At 57.0% G+C, this 17907-nt stretch overlaps 3 protein-coding genes across 3 annotated transcripts; 2 read left to right on the top strand and 1 right to left on the bottom strand.

Moving 5' to 3' along the window:
• The first annotated feature begins 224 nt into the window (after positions 1–224).
• Positions 225–3137, top strand: CNTD1 (cyclin N-terminal domain containing 1). Its single transcript, XM_009910901.2, has 7 exons — positions 225–396; positions 483–558; positions 774–948; positions 1422–1584; positions 2001–2145; positions 2492–2588; positions 3024–3137. Exons 1-7 carry the CDS (start codon positions 225–227, stop codon positions 3135–3137), a joined length of 942 nt encoding a protein of 313 aa, XP_009909203.2.
• An 854-nt stretch (positions 3138–3991) lies between these two features.
• Positions 3992–8275, bottom strand: BECN1 (beclin 1). Its single transcript, XM_054176660.1, has 11 exons — positions 8035–8275; positions 7884–7951; positions 7750–7808; positions 7316–7406; positions 6962–7098; positions 6330–6524; positions 6019–6165; positions 5297–5446; positions 5161–5221; positions 4696–4838; positions 3992–4365 (listed from the first exon to the last, which is right to left on the bottom strand). Exons 1-11 carry the CDS (start codon positions 8159–8161, stop codon positions 4197–4199), a joined length of 1347 nt encoding a protein of 448 aa, XP_054032635.1. The 5' UTR covers positions 8162–8275; the 3' UTR covers positions 3992–4196.
• A 67-nt stretch (positions 8276–8342) lies between these two features.
• On the top strand, positions 8343–14453 carry PSME3 (proteasome activator subunit 3). Its single transcript, XM_054176661.1, has 11 exons — positions 8343–8513; positions 9083–9115; positions 9439–9501; positions 9985–10089; positions 10392–10440; positions 11051–11163; positions 11636–11704; positions 11930–11997; positions 12138–12192; positions 12405–12491; positions 12900–14453. Exons 1-11 carry the CDS (start codon positions 8472–8474, stop codon positions 12978–12980), a joined length of 765 nt encoding a protein of 254 aa, XP_054032636.1. The 5' UTR covers positions 8343–8471; the 3' UTR covers positions 12981–14453.
• The last annotated feature ends 3454 nt before the right edge of the window (positions 14454–17907 follow it).

Here is a 17907-nt window from a genome sequence, read left to right as displayed (position 1 = left end):
TCTGATTGGTGGCGTCGGGCCACGTGACCGGTAAGGCGCTGAAGCGGGGCTCCACGTGGAGCCGGGAGCTCGGGTGCAGCCCAGCCGGAGAGCGACCCCAGCGCCGCGGCCTCCCGGAGCTGCCCCTTGGACCCTGCGCTGCTGGGGCCCTGTTGCCCAGCCCCGCTGACGCCGTGGTGCCTCTGAAGCGATTTTTTTTTGAGGCTTCCGACCTGAACCGGTACATGGGGTCCCAGATGCGAGCCATGTCCCGGCACCACCACCCGGGGCCTGTTTTCGGCCAGTTCTCTCCGGAGATGGTGGAGGAGACGTTGATGCAGCTGGCCATGGAGAATGAGCAACACCTGAGCGAGCTGTCGGATCAGGCTGGGTCCTTCAAAGAGACGCAGATAGTGGGTGAGGCTCTTTCCTCAGCTCCAGCCGGGGCTGGGTACCAGCTGTGAGCTTGGCTGCAGCAGAGTGACTGCTGCACTTCATTGCAGAATTCATATTCTTGTTGGCTGAGAAGTGGCACCTGGACCAGCCAGCGAGGTACCGAGCAGTGGAGCTGCTTGAAAGGTAACAAATGCTCCCAGTGCTGATGTGTTTCTGTCACACAATTGCACTGCCTGAGTCTGTTCTGCCCTCTCAAACAAAGTCTAATGTTCTGTAGGGTGCCTAGAGCTTTATTTCTTGCTTAATTCAAATCAAGAGCTGTCTGTGTGTTCTGAGCACATGCAGAGTCCCTTTTCTTAGGAGAAGATAACTTTCCTGAGCCATTGTGGGTTTTGTAGGTTTATGATCAAGCAAGTAGAACAAATCTGTGAGTCCTCCAGAGACAATGTCAGAAGCCACGAACAAGGAGAAGGGAGCAGCTGGAGCTCTCTGAAGGATCAGATCTGCGACACCTTTGTGCTGCGACTGGTGTCATGCGTTCAGCTCGCGAGCAAACTCTCCTTGCACTATAATGTAAGGCAGCTAAACCCTTCTTAAAACAGTTTTTAGCAGCAGAGTAAATTCTGCAGTGTGTTAATCTCTTTCAAAAAGCAAACTTCCTCTTTGCAAAGCAGCAGCAATGACAAAATACAAAGGGTACTGAAATGGGGACCTGAATCTCTTCCATTTGGGGCAGCTTAATCGTCATGAAGTAGCAGTTTGTCAGGAAATGTTCCAAGTGCTGGGAAAAAAGTTCCAGCAGCTGGAAAGCTCAGCCTGTGGTTGTTGAAAATTGCACAGCTACAGAGAGGGGTCCTACCAGCCCAGGGAGGTCTATGGGAGTAGAGGAAAGAAAACTGGGCGAGAAGCTCTGAGCTGGATTTAGAAGCTGGTTCAGCACCCTCAGAGCAGTGCTTGGTGCTTAAAATCCATGGGAGTAGAGCAAGGGAGTGCTTTGTTCTGGGCCTTATTGCCTAGAAGATGTTGTGTCTTTTTTCCCTCCTCAGATAGTTAACAGTGACACAGCTTTACAATTTCTGCAGTCCTTAAAGTACTCCTACACGAAGCAGGAGCTGCTGGAGTCAGAGCTGGCTGTTCTGAAAACTCTGCACTTCCAGATCAATGTGTCCACACCCTTGGCTTATGTGGAATTGCTTCTGGAGGTCTTAGGTGAGAATAGTGACAGCAGAGAATGGGAAGGAAGGGTTTCAAAGTGTGCTGACCCTAACCAAAGCATCTCATGCTGCAGGTTCCCAATTGTCCAGGGCTTTACTTTTCAGATGAGAACTTTGCCCTTGGCAGGATCTGATGAATGTTTTTGGGCAGCAGTTGTGAGTCCTTCAGTGACAGGCTCAGAGTTTAAATCCTCCAAACCCACCCTGGCTGCAGAGACTCTACAGTTTTCTTTGCCCCAGCTTTGACAGCCTGAGCAAAATCATGCGGGGGTTGAGAAGGCCCTTGGCAGGCAGGGACAGAGGGCAGCTGTCCCCAGACAGCTTCACCCCTTGCTTACAGTAATGAACACTTCCCTCTAGCTGGGTTTGGTGACTCAAGGTGTGGCTGATCATGCCTGGTCTCTGTGCTAGGATATAATGGGTGCCTGCTTCCAGTGAAGCCATTGCATCAGATGTGTGTGCAGCTGCTGGACTTCTCCTATCTCACCAGGGAGCTCATCTACAACACCCTGCTGGAGATTGCCGTCGAAAATTCAACACCAAGCCAGCTGCAGGTGTGAGTAGCTCAGGTGACTGTAACTTGAGATCAGTTTGAGTTAAAACCTCAAAGCAAGCTGAGAAATAGCACAGAAATGTGCCAAGAGCAGTTTTTTGGCCCAGGCTGGGGGCTCTGAGCATTGTTGATCTCAACATATCAGTTCAAAGCCTTGTGCTGCATCATGTTTGCTCAGGGCCAGGCCAGGAGAGTGTGGACCTTGGTGGTAAAACTCCAGCTCTGGCACTGCCAATCAAAGTTAGTGGTGCTGGGCTTATTTTGGGCTGAAGCCAGTGTGGCCATAGGCTGGGTGGTGAGATAGGGGAAGGTGCTTTGTGTGAAGCTCAAAGACATTTCTACCCTGTAGGGCAAAGTTCCTGGCAGTAAAGGAGGATTCCATGCTGCTGGCTGTGGGGATCATCAGCACCAGCATGTTCATCCTGGAGCCCAGGCACTGGGCACAGGTATGGCTGCAGCTCTGCAGGGCACTGAGGGCTGGCTGTGTGCTCCTGGGGCAGGCTCAGGGAGGGGACATCTGTCAGGGCTCCCAGCAGGAAATTGCTGCTTGGTAGCATTGTGAGGGTGCTTGGGGACGTCCACAGGAAGGCTTCTGCTGGCACCAGCGTGAACATCTCACACTGCAGCTCCTTCACTGCCAGAACAAACACCCCCAGACACCACTGACAGGTGAAGGGATCCCAGCTCTGCCCACTGGCAGCCCCTTGCAGAGTGGCTTTTTGCACTTCACCTCTGTAGTAGAAGCATTGAAAGTTTAAAACAGCACAAACCTGCCCCCACGCCCCAGACCAGCCCCCATCAAGTAAACACCAACTCCCCTTGGGCTGTAAGAATTAAGGGTCTCTGTGAACTAATTTCTCTTGGGCTCTTGTTTCTTTAAGGTTGTAGAGCACTTGAGCTCTGTCACTGGCATTACTTCACAAAGCATCTCAGAGTTCTCCTATGCAGTGCTGAAGCACATTGTGGGCAGCCCCACTCCACAGCAGCACTTCTAGGAGCTGCGGAACAAAGCTGCAGAGCACAAAGCTGTGGCCCCAGCAGCTCTATCTACCATGGCCAGGCAGCAGCTCTGCTGCTGATAAGGGCCCACTGGTGACACTGCAGAGAGCACCCAGCACAGCCTGGCTTTGAGCACCAGGTTTTCTGTAATGGTTTGTGTGTTGTGTGTTAGAAATGCTGTGGAGGGAGGCACAAGGAGCTGAGCAGCATTAGAAATGCTCCTTCCAGTAGCAAAGCCTTGTTGGAGGAGCTGCATCTTCCAAGCTATGAGTAAACTTCCTTTGAATAAAGTAAAACTCAGAGCTGTGTTTTGAGTCATTGACAGGCCTGGGGGTCTGCTGGGAAACTACTGCCAGCAGCAGCAGGGGGCTGGGCTGTCCTCCACTTGCTGCTTTCTAACAGGACTGGGCAGGCTGCTGCAGCTGGGCTGCTCTTTCCTGCCTTCCCTGCCAGTGCTCAGAGCAGCTCGATGCCAGTGCTGTGGAGGGGGCAGAGCCCACCTCTTTATGATGCCCTCAGCACACCCTGGAGACAAGCAGGCTGTTTGCTTAGCACAGCTCCACGGGACAGCAGGCTGCAGGACAGGCACAGTTCACAGCACTGCTTCAAACCAGATCAGCCCCAGTGGCAGGAGGAAGTGCTGATGCAACTCAGAAACTATTTCATGCTGTAGTTACCCTTCAGTGACCAAGCAGAGCTTCTGCCCCTTCTCCCACTATGCTTCCTGGAATGCTTCCCTTCTCCAGGCCCTGGTGGCCGCAGCAGAGCCTGGGGTGGTTCTGAAGCGGGACACCGATTCACACACCCCAGAAGTGCCCCAAAACAGCAGCTCACAGCTACAGGCTGGCTGATGAACTTTTATTCTGTTCAGCTCAGTGACACAACTTTACATATTGCTTTGCTACCTACTACTCATCCTAAGGGCATTTTAAATAAAGTGTCTGGTGGGTTTTTGGTCTTGTAAACATCTTGTACTGCTTGGGAGCAGGAGACAGCTCCAGCTGCCCCAGCGAGGTGCAGCTGCTCCTCTGCTGCCTGGCTCCTGCTGGATGTGGCTACTTGTTGTAGAATTGGGATGAGACCCAAGCAAGGCCCCACTTGAGGTTGGTTAACATGAACTTGAGTGCCTTTGTCCATTGCTCCTCAGAGTTAAACTGAGTTTTGATGGAGTAGGAGCCCCCGCTGCCCCCTGTGTCTTCGATCTTGCCTTTCTCCACGTCCATCCTGTGGAACACAGAGTGGTTAAGGCAGTACCAGCACAAGGCTTTCATCTCAGCATGCTGCCAGCTGTGACACCTGGGCTCTGCTCTTTCTCTTACTCCATCTAAGAACAGTTTGGCTTTGAGGGAGATCTAGCAGGTCCCAGGTCTGCACCCGAGGAACCAGCTTTAGATGTCAGGTAAGCTAAGAGCAGCTGTGGTAATGCTGCACATTATGGACCGTGCTGGGACGCTCCAGAGGAAGAGGAATGAGCGAGCAGTGCTGTGAGCTGCTCCAGGGGCACTTGGGCAGCACAGGAGGGGTTAATCTGACACCTGAGGGAGCACCACTCACCTGTAAGGCAAACAAAACCGAGTTTCACCTTTCTCCACTTCTTCTTTAAACTGCTGCACGCAGTCCAGGAAAGCCACCATTGCATGGTCAAACTTGTTGTCCCAGAAGAACCTGAGGCCTCCAGAGCAGTACAGGGGGAGCTCCTGGAAAAGAGAAATGTCAGGCACCCCTGGGCCTCCTTTTAGACATGGGCATCACAGCTCCTCAGCCTAGGCAAAGACTCAACTTCTGATCATCCTGTGACAAAGTGATTTGTGGCACATAAGTGGGACTCATTTTGGGGTTATCACCTGCAGCCCTGGGTTCTTAACTGCCACCCATTGCCCCAAGTGATGCCATCTTGCCCTGGCCAGCTGCCACACATGGGTCAATGGTCACTGTTAATGCTACTGGCTGGCAGCAGTAGGCTGACAGGACATGGAGTGAGGCTCTGGCCAGTGCGCTCCGCCTTGGGCAGGGCCTCACCTTCGACTTGTCCGTGAGGGACTCCAGGTAGGAGTGGTTGCCATAGGGAACCAGGCGGTACCTGGAAGGAAGGTGCAGGGGCAGGTGAGGCTGTGCTCTGCCCAGGCCCAGGTGAGCTGTGTCTGGGCTGCTGTACCTCTGGAACTTGAGGCCCATCTTGTTAGCCAGGGCGTGCAGCAGCAGCACCGTCTGCCCCCAGGCAGCGTTGATCTCGTTCCACTCCACGGGCACGCTGGGCAACCTGCCCAGCCTGAAGTTGTTGATGGTGCCAAACTGGCCGCTGTGCCTGCAACAGGGACAGCTGCAGGTGGGTGCCCTGGGCAGGAGCAACCTGCAGCCTGCTTGCCACACCCCCCCCCCGACCCTCAAGGACCACAATGCCTGGGAAGCCTCTTCCAGTCTTTTGAGAACCCTACCAGGGAAGAAGCTTCTTCTAATGCTCAACCTAAACCTCCTCCTCCTCCTCCTCTAGTTTGATACTAAGGAGAAGAAACCAAACCCACACCTGGCTCCAACCTCCTTTTAGGGAACTGTGGAGAGCAAAGTCTCCCCTCAGCCTCCTCCAGACCAAACAGTTCCCTCAGCTGCTTCAAAGAACCCTTCTCCAGGACCTTGTCTTATGACAGAGTCATAAACAAACCCCAAAGGCCCTGAGCTGCCTGTGCTGACTCGAGCCTAGCCCTTGGCAGGCCCTGGGTTGGTGCCAGCATTGCAGAACCATGTCACAGCCCAATGTACCTGCACAGCACTGAACGCTCTCGGGTGCCACTGCTGGGAGCCACGTGCAGCTGCTTTGTGGTGGGCAGCTGACTTGGCCCAAGCCTTACTGCCTCGGGCAGCTGCAGACCAGAGCCTTACCAGATATGGAAGGTGGCATTGAACACGTTGGTTTTCTTCAGCTTGTCCAGCTGCATCTGGGCGTAGCGCATCTGGTTGTCCACACTCTTCAGCTCATCATCCAGCTCCAGCTGCTGCCTCTTGAATTCACAGTACTCCTTCTGATACCTTGTGATGAGAGCAGCACAAGAAATGCTGAGCAGAGCGTTGGCAGGGCTGTGGCTGCTCACAGCCTCAGGGGTCTGGCCGAGAGCAGCCAACCTGCTTTACCTGCAGCTTTCTCCACATTCAGCTCTCATTTATCTGTTACCTAATGGCTGCAGTTCACTCACTGAGCCTCTTCCTGCTCCAGTCGCTCTGCCTCTGCCCTGACTCGCTCAAAATCCTCAGCCACGACCCTGCGGTTCTTCTCCACGTCCTCCAGCTCCTGGATCAGCTGCTCTTCCTCCAGCGCGAGTTCCTTCAGCTCCATCTGCAGTTTCTCCTTATCATCCTCGTTCATTTGCTCCAGTATCTCCAGACACCTCCTAAGGGAGGCCACAGTTGCCAAACAGGAATGCTGGGAAGCCCTTGCCAGAAGTCCCAGCTCCATGGCTGCCTGCACAGGCCAACAGGAGCACAGCCAGGGCCTCTGGGTTCACTGCTCGCTGACCCTGAGCTCTCCACTGCAAACCAGAAGTGCAGGCAGGAGAGCAGGGAAGGGGGATGGTGACTGAGGGCTTGTCACTGCCTGTCCCTTTGCAGCCCTTGGGCACCACAGGCAGGTGCTGGTGGTGTTTTGAAGGTCCACAGGCTGCAGCTGGCAAAGCTGGGAACCAAAGAGCTCTCAAAAGCAATCTTTCATTTAATTTCATTTAGACAAAGAAAAGCTCAGCTGCTGGAGCCAGGGATGTGTCTTACTGATCAGGGAAAGCTGAAGCATGACTGTAAGCCCCCAGGCCCAGGTGACCCCTGGGCTACTCACTTGTAGTTCTGGCACTCATTCTCTGTGATGTTGAGCTGCGTGTCCAGCTGGTCCAGCAGAGTGTCTGTGCACTCCTCACACAGGGGGTGATCCACGTCTGTCTGCCCGGACATGATGTCAAAGAGGTCGCCAGTGACCTGCAGGAAGAGCTCTCCCTCAGGTCTGGTGCCGCCCCAGCCAGAATGGGCCTGCAGGTCCTGTCTCGGTTTAACACAAGCCGGCTCTGCGCCGCTCACCCAGACAGACAGCAGCAGCCCAGCGCTGCGGGAAGCTTTGTGGTTTCATCTGGGAGAGCACCTGGCAGAAGGGATGCTCGGTGCCGGCGCCCCCGAGGTGCCAGCCTGCTGAACTTGCCTTCAGTCTGCGGCTGAGGTTCTCCATGGTGCCGCCGTCCGACGCCTCTCCGATCAGCGTGAAGCTGTTGGCACTTTCTGTGGACATCATTCTTGGAAAGAATTTTATCGAGAGCTGAGTGCAGGGACCCCGGGCAGGCAGGCCCAGCGCCGGGCTTGGACCTCAGACTGGTTCCAGAGTGGAAAGCAGGAGGGCAAAGGGCGGGACTGGGCTCTGCTGGGCCATGCATCATGCTGAGCTGCCACGGACTGACAGTGTCCTGAACACAGCCCCACCGCCGCCCACAGAGCAGCCCGAGGGAAACTCTAGGGGGGTGACACGACGGTAACGAGCGGCTCCGAGCAGCGGGGATATCCGGGGGGGGCCGTCCCCCGGGGGGGCGGCCGGGACTCCGAGCCGGGAGGGTTCCGGCGGCAGCGCAGCGGCGGCCGTACCTGGCTGGCGGGATGAACCTCCGAGACACGCCATCCTGCCGGTTCTCCGCGAAGGCCTCCTAGGGAACAGGGCGAGAGTCACCGGGGAAGCCGGCGGCGGCCGCCGCGTCCCACCGCGCCCGACCCCGCCGTACCTCCGTCAGGACGCCGTCCTCTTCATGCGCGTCCCCGGGCCGGGCAGGGGCTGTGGTCAGCAGCGGGGCTACGGGAGAGGAGATGTCACCGGGGCCCGGTGGCGAGCCGCGACTCCCGGCCCCCCGCCCCGGCCCCCCGCCCCGCCGGTACCGGTGAGCTCCTGGATGGTGAGGCGGTCGAGGATCTTGAAGGAGGTGTCGAGCTTCAGCGGCTGGCTGCAGCGCTGGCACACGAAGCTGACCTGCGTGGTGCAGGCGCCCGGCCGCGTCCCCTCCATGCCGCCGCTCAGCCCCGCGCCCGCTCCGCCATCGCCGCGCGACGGAAGTGACGCGAGCGGCGGACGGGGTCCTGGCGGCGCCGCGCGGGGCGGCCGCGGCCGTTTCCCTCCCCGCCCGCCCCCGTGAGCGGCCCGGCCCCGGCGGCGCGTGCGCGCGGGGCGGGGGGCACAGTCACGCGGGCGGCGGGCGCGCGCGGCATTGGCGGGCGCGCCGTTGTGAGGTCACTTCCGGTGGCGGCGACGCCGGTGTTGGGGCAGGCGGTAGCGCGGCCCCGCGCCAGAGCAAGACCCGGACCCGCCCGCTGCCGCCATGGCCTCGCTGCTCAAGGTGGATCCGGAGGTGAAGCTCAAGGTGCGCCCCCCTCCCGCCGCCGCCCCCCCGCCGGTCGGACTGCGCTGCGAGGAACCGGATCGGGGCGGGCGCGGGGCCGCCTCCCGCCCGTTTCGGCCCAGCCGTTGGTTGTGCGGCTGCTGAGCGCGGCCCGCCCGGTCCAGCCGCCCGGCTCTGCACCCCCAGCACCGCGGGGGCGCCGGGAGGGCGGGGATGCGGCCGGCGCTGCGGCCGCTGCCGAGCGGTGCCTGCGGAAGGGTGGGCGCTGGCTCCGGCACGGGCCCGGTGTGTGCGGCCCAGTGGAGCTTCGGCCGGCCGGGAGCCGATCGGCTCTCCGTTCCCCCTTTGCTCCGTGCTGTCCCGTTGAGGTCGGCCCGTGTGGATGAGGCGAGGCAGGCATCCGCTTCCAGCGTCCTCTGGCAGCTGCTGCCCCGTGCTTGGGGCGCCTCCAGGCCTCGGGGGTCTCTCACGGGAGAGGTGCTTGGCGAGCTCCAGGGTTCGGCTGCGGCTGAGCTCCAGAGCTGCAGGGCTCGGTGCTTGGTTTGTGCTGAGCTTTGAGAGCGGCTCTGAGCTGTGCTTTTCCTCTGCAGGTTGACTCCTTCAGGGAGCGGATCACAAGTGAGGTGAGTGTCCCTCTGCCGCAGCCCCAGAACGCGGCAGGGCAGGGGGGAGGCTGTGGGCCTTACCCTTCTGATGGAACTCGTTGTGCTTTGAGCCGTTCCTGGGAGCAGCACTGGGAGCAGCACTGGGAGCATCGGGTCACTTGCTGGAGTGGGGCTGCCTCACAGCTCTGCTGGCATCTTGCCTGGGCTCAGCACCTCGCCTGGCAGCCCCGCACATGCTCTGCTGTTCCCTGCCTTCAGACAGGGGATTTCCCTGGTGTTCTGTCTGCAGGTGGGAGCCTCGTGGTGGTGTTTCACACCATCTTCTGTTCTTTCCTTTCCAGGCTGAAGACCTGGTGGCAAACTTTTTCCCAAAGAAGCTGTTAGAACTTGATGGGTTCCTCAAGGTGAGGTATTTGTTCCTTGGATCCTTCTTCACTGTTAAGCTGCCTTTTGAAAGTGATGTAACAGGTCTGGGCCTGGGTCTTTGCTGGTGTATTGCACCGTGTCACCGGGACACAGAGCTGTGGCTCAGCTGCCTGCGTGCACGTCAGCGCTGTTATCTCCAGGGGGGCTGCTTCCCTTCTCAGCTTTCTCTGTGGGATCACCACAGCATTGAGCCACTTTGGGCTGCTCCTCGTGAGGATGTGACCCTGCAGCCACTCCAGTGCTGCAGGCAGCTAATAGCTTTGATCACAAGTCTGGAGCTGGCGTGATGCTGCTGGGTGGAGGGGGGTCCGATCCCAGGCCTATTGTTCTGGGTGTTTTTCATTCATCCTTATTTTGTAGCTGAGTAGGAGGAAGGTCTGAATCTTTTGTCTTCTCATTGTGTTTGGTGGGAGAGAATTTGCTAGCTCATAATTGAGCAACAAGTCTGCTTTGTTTTCCAGGAGCCTATCCTGAACATCCACGATCTCACTCAGATCCACTCGGACATGAACCTCCCGGTGCCTGACCCAATTCTCCTCACAAACAGCCATGATGGGCTGGATGGGGTAAGGTTACCCTCTTGGCTCTCGTCCCTGCCTCTCGTAATTGAGACTGCATGGCTTGCTCTGTGCTGCAGCAGGGTGGTTGTGGTTAATAACAGGCTCTGGCTTTGCCAGAGGCTTTTAGGAATTGGTCTCTTGAGCCTGGGAAGTCTGCTGGAGGTGATGCTGTGCGTTGCAGCCCTCCTGTGCTTTAAAGGTGCTTAGAAACAGGAGTGCAGCAGAGGCTCTGAAGTGCTCCTCATTTCCTTTGCAGCACTCTCTTAGCTTGAGACTGGTTTGTGAGTAAAACATTTTGTATATTTTAGCCAAATATGAAAAAGAGGAAGCTGGAAGACCCCGAAGAGACCTTTCAGGGTAAGAGTCCCTAAGAGTCCCTGTGTTGCTGCCTGCCCCCCAAACCAGTGCACCATGATGCAGGGGGGTGAGATCACAAGAACCCCACTTGCCCTGTCTTGACAGCAGCTATTGCTCATGCAGCCTGCCACTGCAACCTCTCAGAGCCTGGCCTGCAGGTGTTCTGCTGTGGGGGAGTCAGGTTCCAGCTCTTGGAAGCATAATTAGCACTTCCCTGACAGACACAAGTAGTACTTGCTTGAGCTTGGCCAGGAGAGGCAGCTGATCCCCAGGGGCTCTGTGCTGAAAGCTCTCTGTGTCTGGAGACTTCAGATGGAGCTGCAGCAGAAACAGCTCACACCTGCACCAAGAAAATCCTTTGTGCCCAGCCTCAGCAGCCTGGAGCACTTCAGCTCTCATCTCTGCTCTGTGTTTTCTCTCTTCCTTCTTTTGTGGTAGCTGCTCTTGTTCCATGTGAGATTTCCCTTTCCCCACAGGTCAGCTATAGTCTGACTCAGTGTCCACTGAAGCCTCTGTGGGAGATAAGACACTCAGGTGGACCTTGAGGCCAATTCCCTGGCCCAGCCTTTCATCTGGTGCTGATCCAGGTGCTTCTCTCCTCTGCCACCAGGTACCAAAGTGTTTGTGATGCCTAATGGGATGCTGAAGAGCAACCAGCAGCTGGTGGACATCATTGAGAAAGTGAAACCAGAAATCAGGCTGCTCATTGAGAAGTGTAACACGGTGGGTGTGAGCAAGGGAGGCAGTGGGCTGCTTTTGCTTCTGGACATCAAGGCTGCTCTGAGGGGAGGGAGAGGGCCCCTCTGCTTTGTAGATGAGGAGAAGCATGACTAAAATGTCTAAAAATGGTTGGGATGTAGGTGTGGGGGAGCAGTGTTTCTCTGAGCCCTCAAGGAGACGTAGTTCACCTGGAGGAGGAGGAGGGTGTCTGTTACACAGCCTCCTTCTGAAGGCTTTTCCTCTTGTACAGTCATGGACACCTCAGAGCTCTGTGGCACCGTCAGGAGAGCTTCCCATGGCAGCTGTGCCTGTGGTGGCTTTGGGGTCTCACAGCAGAAAGTGCTGCATCAGCACCTGCAAGAGTTGATCATGAAAGCCACATCAGAGGCAGAGTCCTGGGGGCCTTTTAGTCAAGCTTTTGAGGGGTCTCTGTGGAGGTGTTGGCATTGACCAGCCTTGGGATCTCTCACTGCAGGTCAAAATGTGGGTGCAGCTTCTCATTCCCAGGATAGAAGATGGAAACAACTTTGGTGTCTCTATTCAGGTGAGGCCCCACTGGCTCTGTGCCCTGCTGTGGGAGAGGGACACAGATCTCTTGGGTTCCTTGGAGTCTTTCATTGGATGGTGTCCAGGAGCTGCAGTCACAGGAGTGGTGCAGTTTAAAAGCCCAGATCCGAGCAGGACCTGTCACTGCGGAGACTCCTTCCTTTCAGAGTGCTGATAGGTGGCTGCAGTCTCCTGAAGCTCAGTTTCCTTGTCTCCCTTGCAGGAGGAAACAGTGGCTGAGCTTCGAACTGTGGAGAGCGAGGCAGCATCCTACCTGGACCAGATTTCTAGGTGGGCATCCTAGGACAGACCTCTGGGGATCCCCTAGGGAAAAGGGAAAGCTTTGGGGAAGGTCCCCTGGCTGTTCTAGGGAAGCTTCAGCCTTAAGGTCTTGGTGCTGTTTGACCTTCAGTCTTCCTTTCCCTTGCCAGATACTACATCACAAGAGCAAAGCTGGTCTCCAAAATAGCCAAGTACCCTCACGTGGTGAGTAGGGAGGTGCAGACCCTCCCCGTGCATGCTGCTGCTCTGGGGACTCCTGCGACTGCTTCGTCACTGCCCTTCTTGGCTGGGGGCCTGGGGAGAAGGGGGGATCACTGGGTGCTGCAGGAGCTCTGTGTTGGAGGAGGGCAGGCCAGCAGGGGTTGCCTGGTGCCAGGGCCCTGCTGTGTGCGTGGCTGAGCTGAGCCTGCCCGCAGGAGGACTACCGCCGCACGGTGACCGAGATCGACGAGAAGGAGTACATCAGCCTGCGCCTCATCATCTCCGAGCTGAGGAACCAATATGTGAGTGACAGCAGCTGCTGCTGCCTGGGCGTCTGGGGAGAGCCCTCTGACCCTGCTGCTCTGCCCTGGCTCCTGAGCAGAGCCAGCTGTCACCTCTCCACCATCCAGCAGTGGAGGTGTTTGCAGCTGAACCTTCACAGGAGCCTAGCACGGGTTCCTCTGTGGGAACCTATGATCCCAAGCTCCTCATGCAGTACAAGCCCTTCCTGGTGTCTCCAAAGAAACCCTTTTGGTGTTGGATGCAGTGGCTTCTGCAAAGCCTGGCCCACCCCTTAGCTGGGGGTGTGACTGCAGCAGGGCTGGGGGTGGTGCTGATGCCAGCTGTGCTGCCCTTAACCAGTGCTCACAGGGAAAGCTGAGCTCTGGGTGACTTCACCCTTCCTGTCTGAGTCCCTGTTCTTCTCACAGGTCACTTTGCATGACATGATCCTTAAAAACATCGAGAAGATCAAGAGGCCTCGGAGCAGCAACGCTGAGACCCTCTACTAAGTGTCAATGTTTGAACTTGAGAACTGTTCAGTCAACTGAAGACCGTCATTGCCTTGGTTTGTTACGTGACTATGGAGATGGGAAGCTGGCTGGAAATAGTCTTGCATTGTTAGTTAAACTCTAAAGAAATTCTCGCCTAGTTTTGTGATTGGTTTTGTTCAGGCCTCAGGAGCTCTCCCTCCCTCTAGTAACTGGTAATGGGAAGGCTGCTTTGGGGTGCCCTAGGGGCTGCTGCAGAGAGCACCAGCCAGGCAGGAACATTCCTTCATGCCTTGCTTCCTACCCGAGTAGGAACCACAGTAGAGACCAAGCCCTTGCCCTGTCCCATCTCCTGTCTGGAGGTTTCACTGGGGTCCCTGGGGCAGGCTGTTCAGCAGGAGGGTGAGCCCAGGTGGTGGGGCAGTGTGGGGAAGCTTCTTCCTCACTGCTGGCTGTAGCTGTGCCCCTCTGCCAAGGGGGGACCCTGCCCCTTCGGGGCTCTGCACTCCTGTTCTGCCCTCGCTGCCTCCTGCCCTGCCGGCTGTGGTGCAGAGTGCTGGGTGGTGCTGGGGGCTGGGGGCTGCCCTGCTGCTCGGCAGCTCAGGTGGCTTCTGCTCCTCTTTGCCATTCAGCTGGAGCTACTTTCTTGGCTGAAACCAATGTTACTTCACATAGGGTTTAGTGCTCCTTCAGCAGAAGCTCTTGCCCAGGCTGAGGGAATGGAGAGGCTGGAGGTCTGATGCTGAAGCCCTGGTGGTCTCCATACCTGGACAGACAGAGCTGCTGCCTCCTGGCAGAGCTCCCTGCTGCAGGGCAGAGCTGGCCAGCTGAGGCAGCTTGGGGTGAAGGTGGCCAGTGCCTGCCCAGGACCTCTGCAGACCTTGCAGTCTTTCCCTGCATGGGCACAGCTGTGTGCCCAGTGACTGCCAGCCACTGGGACGTTTGGTGCTCCACTGCAAACCACCTCTGGGGTGGCTGGCTGTGTCCCACCAGCCTGTGTGTGGCTGCAGGCTGCTCCAGGACGTTTTATTTATTTCTGCTGAAGTGCTCTGCTGGGGAGGGGTGAATGATCTGTTCAGGAACCTTGCTGGCACACCTGGATGCCCTCCTTGTGCAGTACCTTGCAGTAGTGTTGCCCTCGTTGTGCCCATGGGGACAAATGGAGCAAGCTCCCCCTGCCCTCCTTTTTGTACATCGTTTCTTCTGCCTCCACACCTGGGAGCTCTCTTGTCTCTTGCTGGTTTCCCAGGCCTTTGCCTAAGAGTGTGGGGGGCTGCTGGCCCTTTGCTATCGACTCTTCTGTTGTTTGTAGTCAGTCAGCTCTTAGTCTTCCCGCTAATAAATATTCAGTAACAAACCAACTGCGTCCTGGCTGCTGTCTGGGAGCAGCCCAGCCCCTCCTGCTCCTTTGTATTGATGATTCCTTTGAACCTGTTTGGCTCTGCCTGATCAAAGTGTGTAAACTTTACCATGTCAAGAAATTAAAACAAGGTACCTGGAATTCTTTTAAGGTAGCCCCTTGTGTGTGGTGCTGAGCTCCTTGGCTGCACAGTGCTCGCCTCTGTCCTGCTCCTGCCTCTCACATCCAGCTGCTCCTTCCCTGCCTTCTCCTCTTTCCCCTCTGCTGTGAGCTGGCCTGCGTTGCTTTCCAGGTGCTCCTTGCTGTGGACCCTGGGCTGGGTTCAGGATGATCTGTGCCACCTTGGCCCTAAAGCAGGCACGGTAGACATTGGCGGGGGGGTTCATCAGTTCGTGTTGCTCTTCCCGTGCCCGCCGCAGCGCAGCCCGGGCTGGGGGCTCCTGCCGGGACGCTCCCGCCCGTCCCCAGCCGCCGGCCAGCTCCCCGTGCCACTAGAGGGAGCCCCTGCCCAGCCCCGGAGCGGCGGCAGCCGTCCCCTAGGAGCTCGGAGCTGCCGCTGCGGGCGGACCTTCCTCTGCTTCCCCGGCGGTGGGAGGCGAGCTGGAGAAGGGGTCGATGGGGACTGGGGCAGCCGGAGCTCGTCGGAAGAGCTCAGCTGGCAGACTCGGAGTTCCTCGGCAGTGCCGGAGGGAGCCGAGGTCCCAGGAGTTGTGCTCGCGGTGCTGCGGGAGGAGGCTGCCGGCCGGGTGGGTGCTGGCAGGGAGCGTGGGCAGCGTTTGTGGTCCGTGAGCCTCGCCTCAGTCCCAGGGTAGTGGTTTCCACTTTGCTGACCAGGAGAAGCAGCAGTCAGGGCTCGGAGTCGCGGGTTCTCGACCCTTCCACCCCTGAGAAGAGGCAGCAGCAGCTGCGGGCTGCAGCGCTGCAGGAGCCGCGGGCAGGGCTCGGGCAATTCCACTCCTTCCCCAGTGGCCCCTGTGAGGTGGGAGCTTCCCAGATCGTCTGAGGTCTGGCCTGGGCCGGGTTTAAGACCTGCCTGTGTCAGGAGACTTGGCAAAGGGCTTTCCTGTACGGCAGGCAGCAGTTGTCTGGCAACTGCTGACTCTGAGTTTCCATGAGACAAAAGCTGTCTCTGCGCCTGGTTTCTATAAATTTCAGACTATTTTTTGCCAACTCCACCTTTACGTGCAAGTGAAACCCAGCAAACTCCTCTCCTCCTTTCTCTGTTTGGGGGACGTGGGAGATGCATTGGTGGGCACAGGAGATGTACTGATGGGCAGCACCTAAATCAGCTCTGTCCAAAATAAACATTGGTAGGATGTGAATTGCCCATGTGAAGTGGGCAGGCTGATGGACTGACTGGACTGGGGAGCTGGGCTGTGGGAAGAGGCACATGCACCAAAAGGGTCACAAACAAGTGGCACTGCTGCTAGGGAGACATCATTTGGGGTTTTGTAATTCTAGGTTAGCTTTAAGCTGCTTTGGAGAAGGTACACAAGCAGTTCAGTGTGGGGGGGGTGGCCCTTAAAGATCCCTGACTGCTTTCCCTCAGTAAGGGACTGACACAGGCTTCCTGGCTCTGCAGCCACAGTTAATTACTTTGCTTCCTGAAGTTAGTTTCTGCTGCAGGATGGAGATGGATCCAGGGCTGCTCTGTTTACTCTGAAACAGAGCTCCCAGAATGTGCAGGCTAATTCTCGTGTTGCTTGTACTAGGCTTTGAAAGTCCTCAGCCTGAGGAGTGCAGCAGCCATGGGCAGAGTTAGCAGAGGTGGTGTTGGACAGAGCATCCATGGCACTACCCTGCAGCAGGGCAGAGGCAGCACCCAAAGCATCACTTTGGGTGAGCCTTGGTTTGTCCTGAGGACCTGTGACAAACATAGAATACTCTTGCTGGGGTTTCTCTTTCCCCAGACACCTGGCACACAGCAGTGCTCCTGTGCTGTGTTTTCAGCCATCTGCCAGGCAGCCTGCAGGGTTGAGCTGTGATCTGTGGGGCTCTGAGGCCCATGGAGTTTGTCCTTATCTCTTGAGCTGGAAACCACCACTGGCAATTGCAGCCTGGCCTGGGCTCCTGGGGACTTGGGCTGCAATCCCAAGAGACAAATCAAAGCTGAGAGGTTTGCTGTTCCTGTGCTTTAAGGCAAGGTCATGGTGAGCACTGTGCAGGCAGCCCCAGAGCTCCTGCAGCAGCCTGGCTCAGCTGTGTGAGTGCATGTTGCAGCAGGACACATCTTAAATCCCTGGGGGGCAGGAGGCAGGTCCTGGCTCTGCTCAGCCTCAGCTGGGTAGCAGCTCTTCCCTTTTGGTGTGAGCCTCCACTGAGAGTGCAGAGGGGACGTTTTCTGTCAAGGCTAATCTTCAGGAATCCTTGAAGCCTTTGTTGACTCGGGGATTGAAAGGCTGCCCTGGGAGTCAGGCTGCTTTGCCTAGCTGGAGGCTGCTCAGAGGCTCCTGGTTCTGCCATGGGAGTCCACCTGGAAGTCTGTGTCAGCCAGGTGCCTCCCAAACCTGTAGCTGTTGTGTCCTGTGTAGCCAAAGCTCTGTTCCCATCCATCCTGCCTCTCCCCGTTTCTCATGTCCATGCCACAGAGTGAGTCCCTCTTCAGGCACAGTACCCACATGGATGGGCACAATGACTGGTGGGACACAGATGATGTGCCTGGCACTGGCCTGCACAGCTGCAGCCTGGGCTAAAGAGGGCTGAGGCTGCCCTTGGTGGTGAGGATAATGGAGTGTGTCCTATGGCAACGTGGCCTCCTGCCTGCCAGTGTGGTGTCTGGTAAGCACGTCCAGGAGACCGCAGAGGAGCTGGTCCAGGGCAAGATCTGCTGTAGAGGAGGAACTGGAGGCAGTGCTGAATCTGAGGGGCTGTCTTCCACCAGGAAACTTTTACAGGGGAAGGAGGCCAGGGTGATGTGAGGTGAGGCTGGCAGCAAGAGTGGAAATGTTGGGTTGAATTCCCAGCCCTATGCTTCTCAGCACCAGCTCAGGGACAGGCAGGGACTGCATCCCACAGGCATCTGCTGCATGGCACCGTGGAGCACCGAGCCCTTTCCACAGGGCTGAGACCAGCAGAGACCTTTGATGGAGGTGCCAGAAGGTTGCCTCAGCCTCTGGTGGAAGTCCTGGGAGTGCCTGGGAACAGTGGCGCAGAAACTGCCCTTGTCTGGGGCGTCCTGCTACAGGCTGGGCTGGTTTGGGTCTTGAGGGAACTTCTTGGGAGCTGCACCTCAGTTTACCTTTGAATCAGAGGCAGAGACAAAAGCTGCATCGTCTTGTTTCAGAGGGATGTTGGGGGATTAATTAGTCTGTGGCTGCTCAGAGGTGCAGACAGAGCTGCTTGTTCACTGTGCACTGGAGCCTGAGTCCCATCCTGAACCACGTCTCTCCATGCCTGCCAAAGTTTTCCTGCTCCTACACAGATGTGTTTTCAGCAAAGGCTTCCACGTGGAAGATTTAAACATAAAATAAGAAGTAGCTCCAAGCTTGGCATGGAGGTGCCAGGGAGAATGTTTACAAGGAAGCAGCTTGATAAACAGGGAAATTTGGTGAGTTGCAAAGAGGTGAAATTCTGCAGTGTGGCAACAAT

Source organism: Dryobates pubescens, chromosome 36, assembly GCF_014839835.1.
Source record: "Dryobates pubescens isolate bDryPub1 chromosome 36, bDryPub1.pri, whole genome shotgun sequence".
NCBI classification, from domain to species: Eukaryota; Metazoa; Chordata; class Aves; order Piciformes; family Picidae; genus Dryobates; species Dryobates pubescens.
This window is presented reverse-complemented; position numbering and strand designations above follow the sequence as displayed.

Excerpts from the sequence above, each read along its gene's own strand:
- BECN1 (XM_054176660.1), bottom strand. The coding sequence starts at position 8,161 with ATGGAGGGGACGCGGCCGGGCGCCTGCACCACGCAGGTCAGCTTCGTG. Across the intron at positions 6,525-6,961 it reads AATGAGTGCCAGAACTACAA|GAGGTGTCTGGAGATACTGG; the intron begins GTGAGTAGCCCA and ends GGCCTCCCTTAG. Across the intron at positions 5,447-6,018 it reads AATGCCACCTTCCATATCTG|GCACAGCGGCCAGTTTGGCA; the intron begins GTAAGGCTCTGG and ends TCCCTGTTGCAG.
- PSME3 (XM_054176661.1), top strand. The coding sequence starts at position 8,472 with ATGGCCTCGCTGCTCAAGGTGGATCCGGAGGTGAAGCTCAAG. Across the intron at positions 9,502-9,984 it reads AACTTGATGGGTTCCTCAAG|GAGCCTATCCTGAACATCCA; the intron begins GTGAGGTATTTG and ends TTTGTTTTCCAG. Across the intron at positions 11,705-11,929 it reads ACTTTGGTGTCTCTATTCAG|GAGGAAACAGTGGCTGAGCT; the intron begins GTGAGGCCCCAC and ends TCTCCCTTGCAG.
- CNTD1 (XM_009910901.2), top strand. The coding sequence starts at position 225 with ATGGGGTCCCAGATGCGAGCCATGTCCCGGCACCACCACCCGGGGCCT. Across the intron at positions 397-482 it reads CAAAGAGACGCAGATAGTGG|AATTCATATTCTTGTTGGCT; the intron begins GTGAGGCTCTTT and ends ACTTCATTGCAG. Across the intron at positions 949-1,421 it reads AACTCTCCTTGCACTATAAT|ATAGTTAACAGTGACACAGC; the intron begins GTAAGGCAGCTA and ends TTCCCTCCTCAG.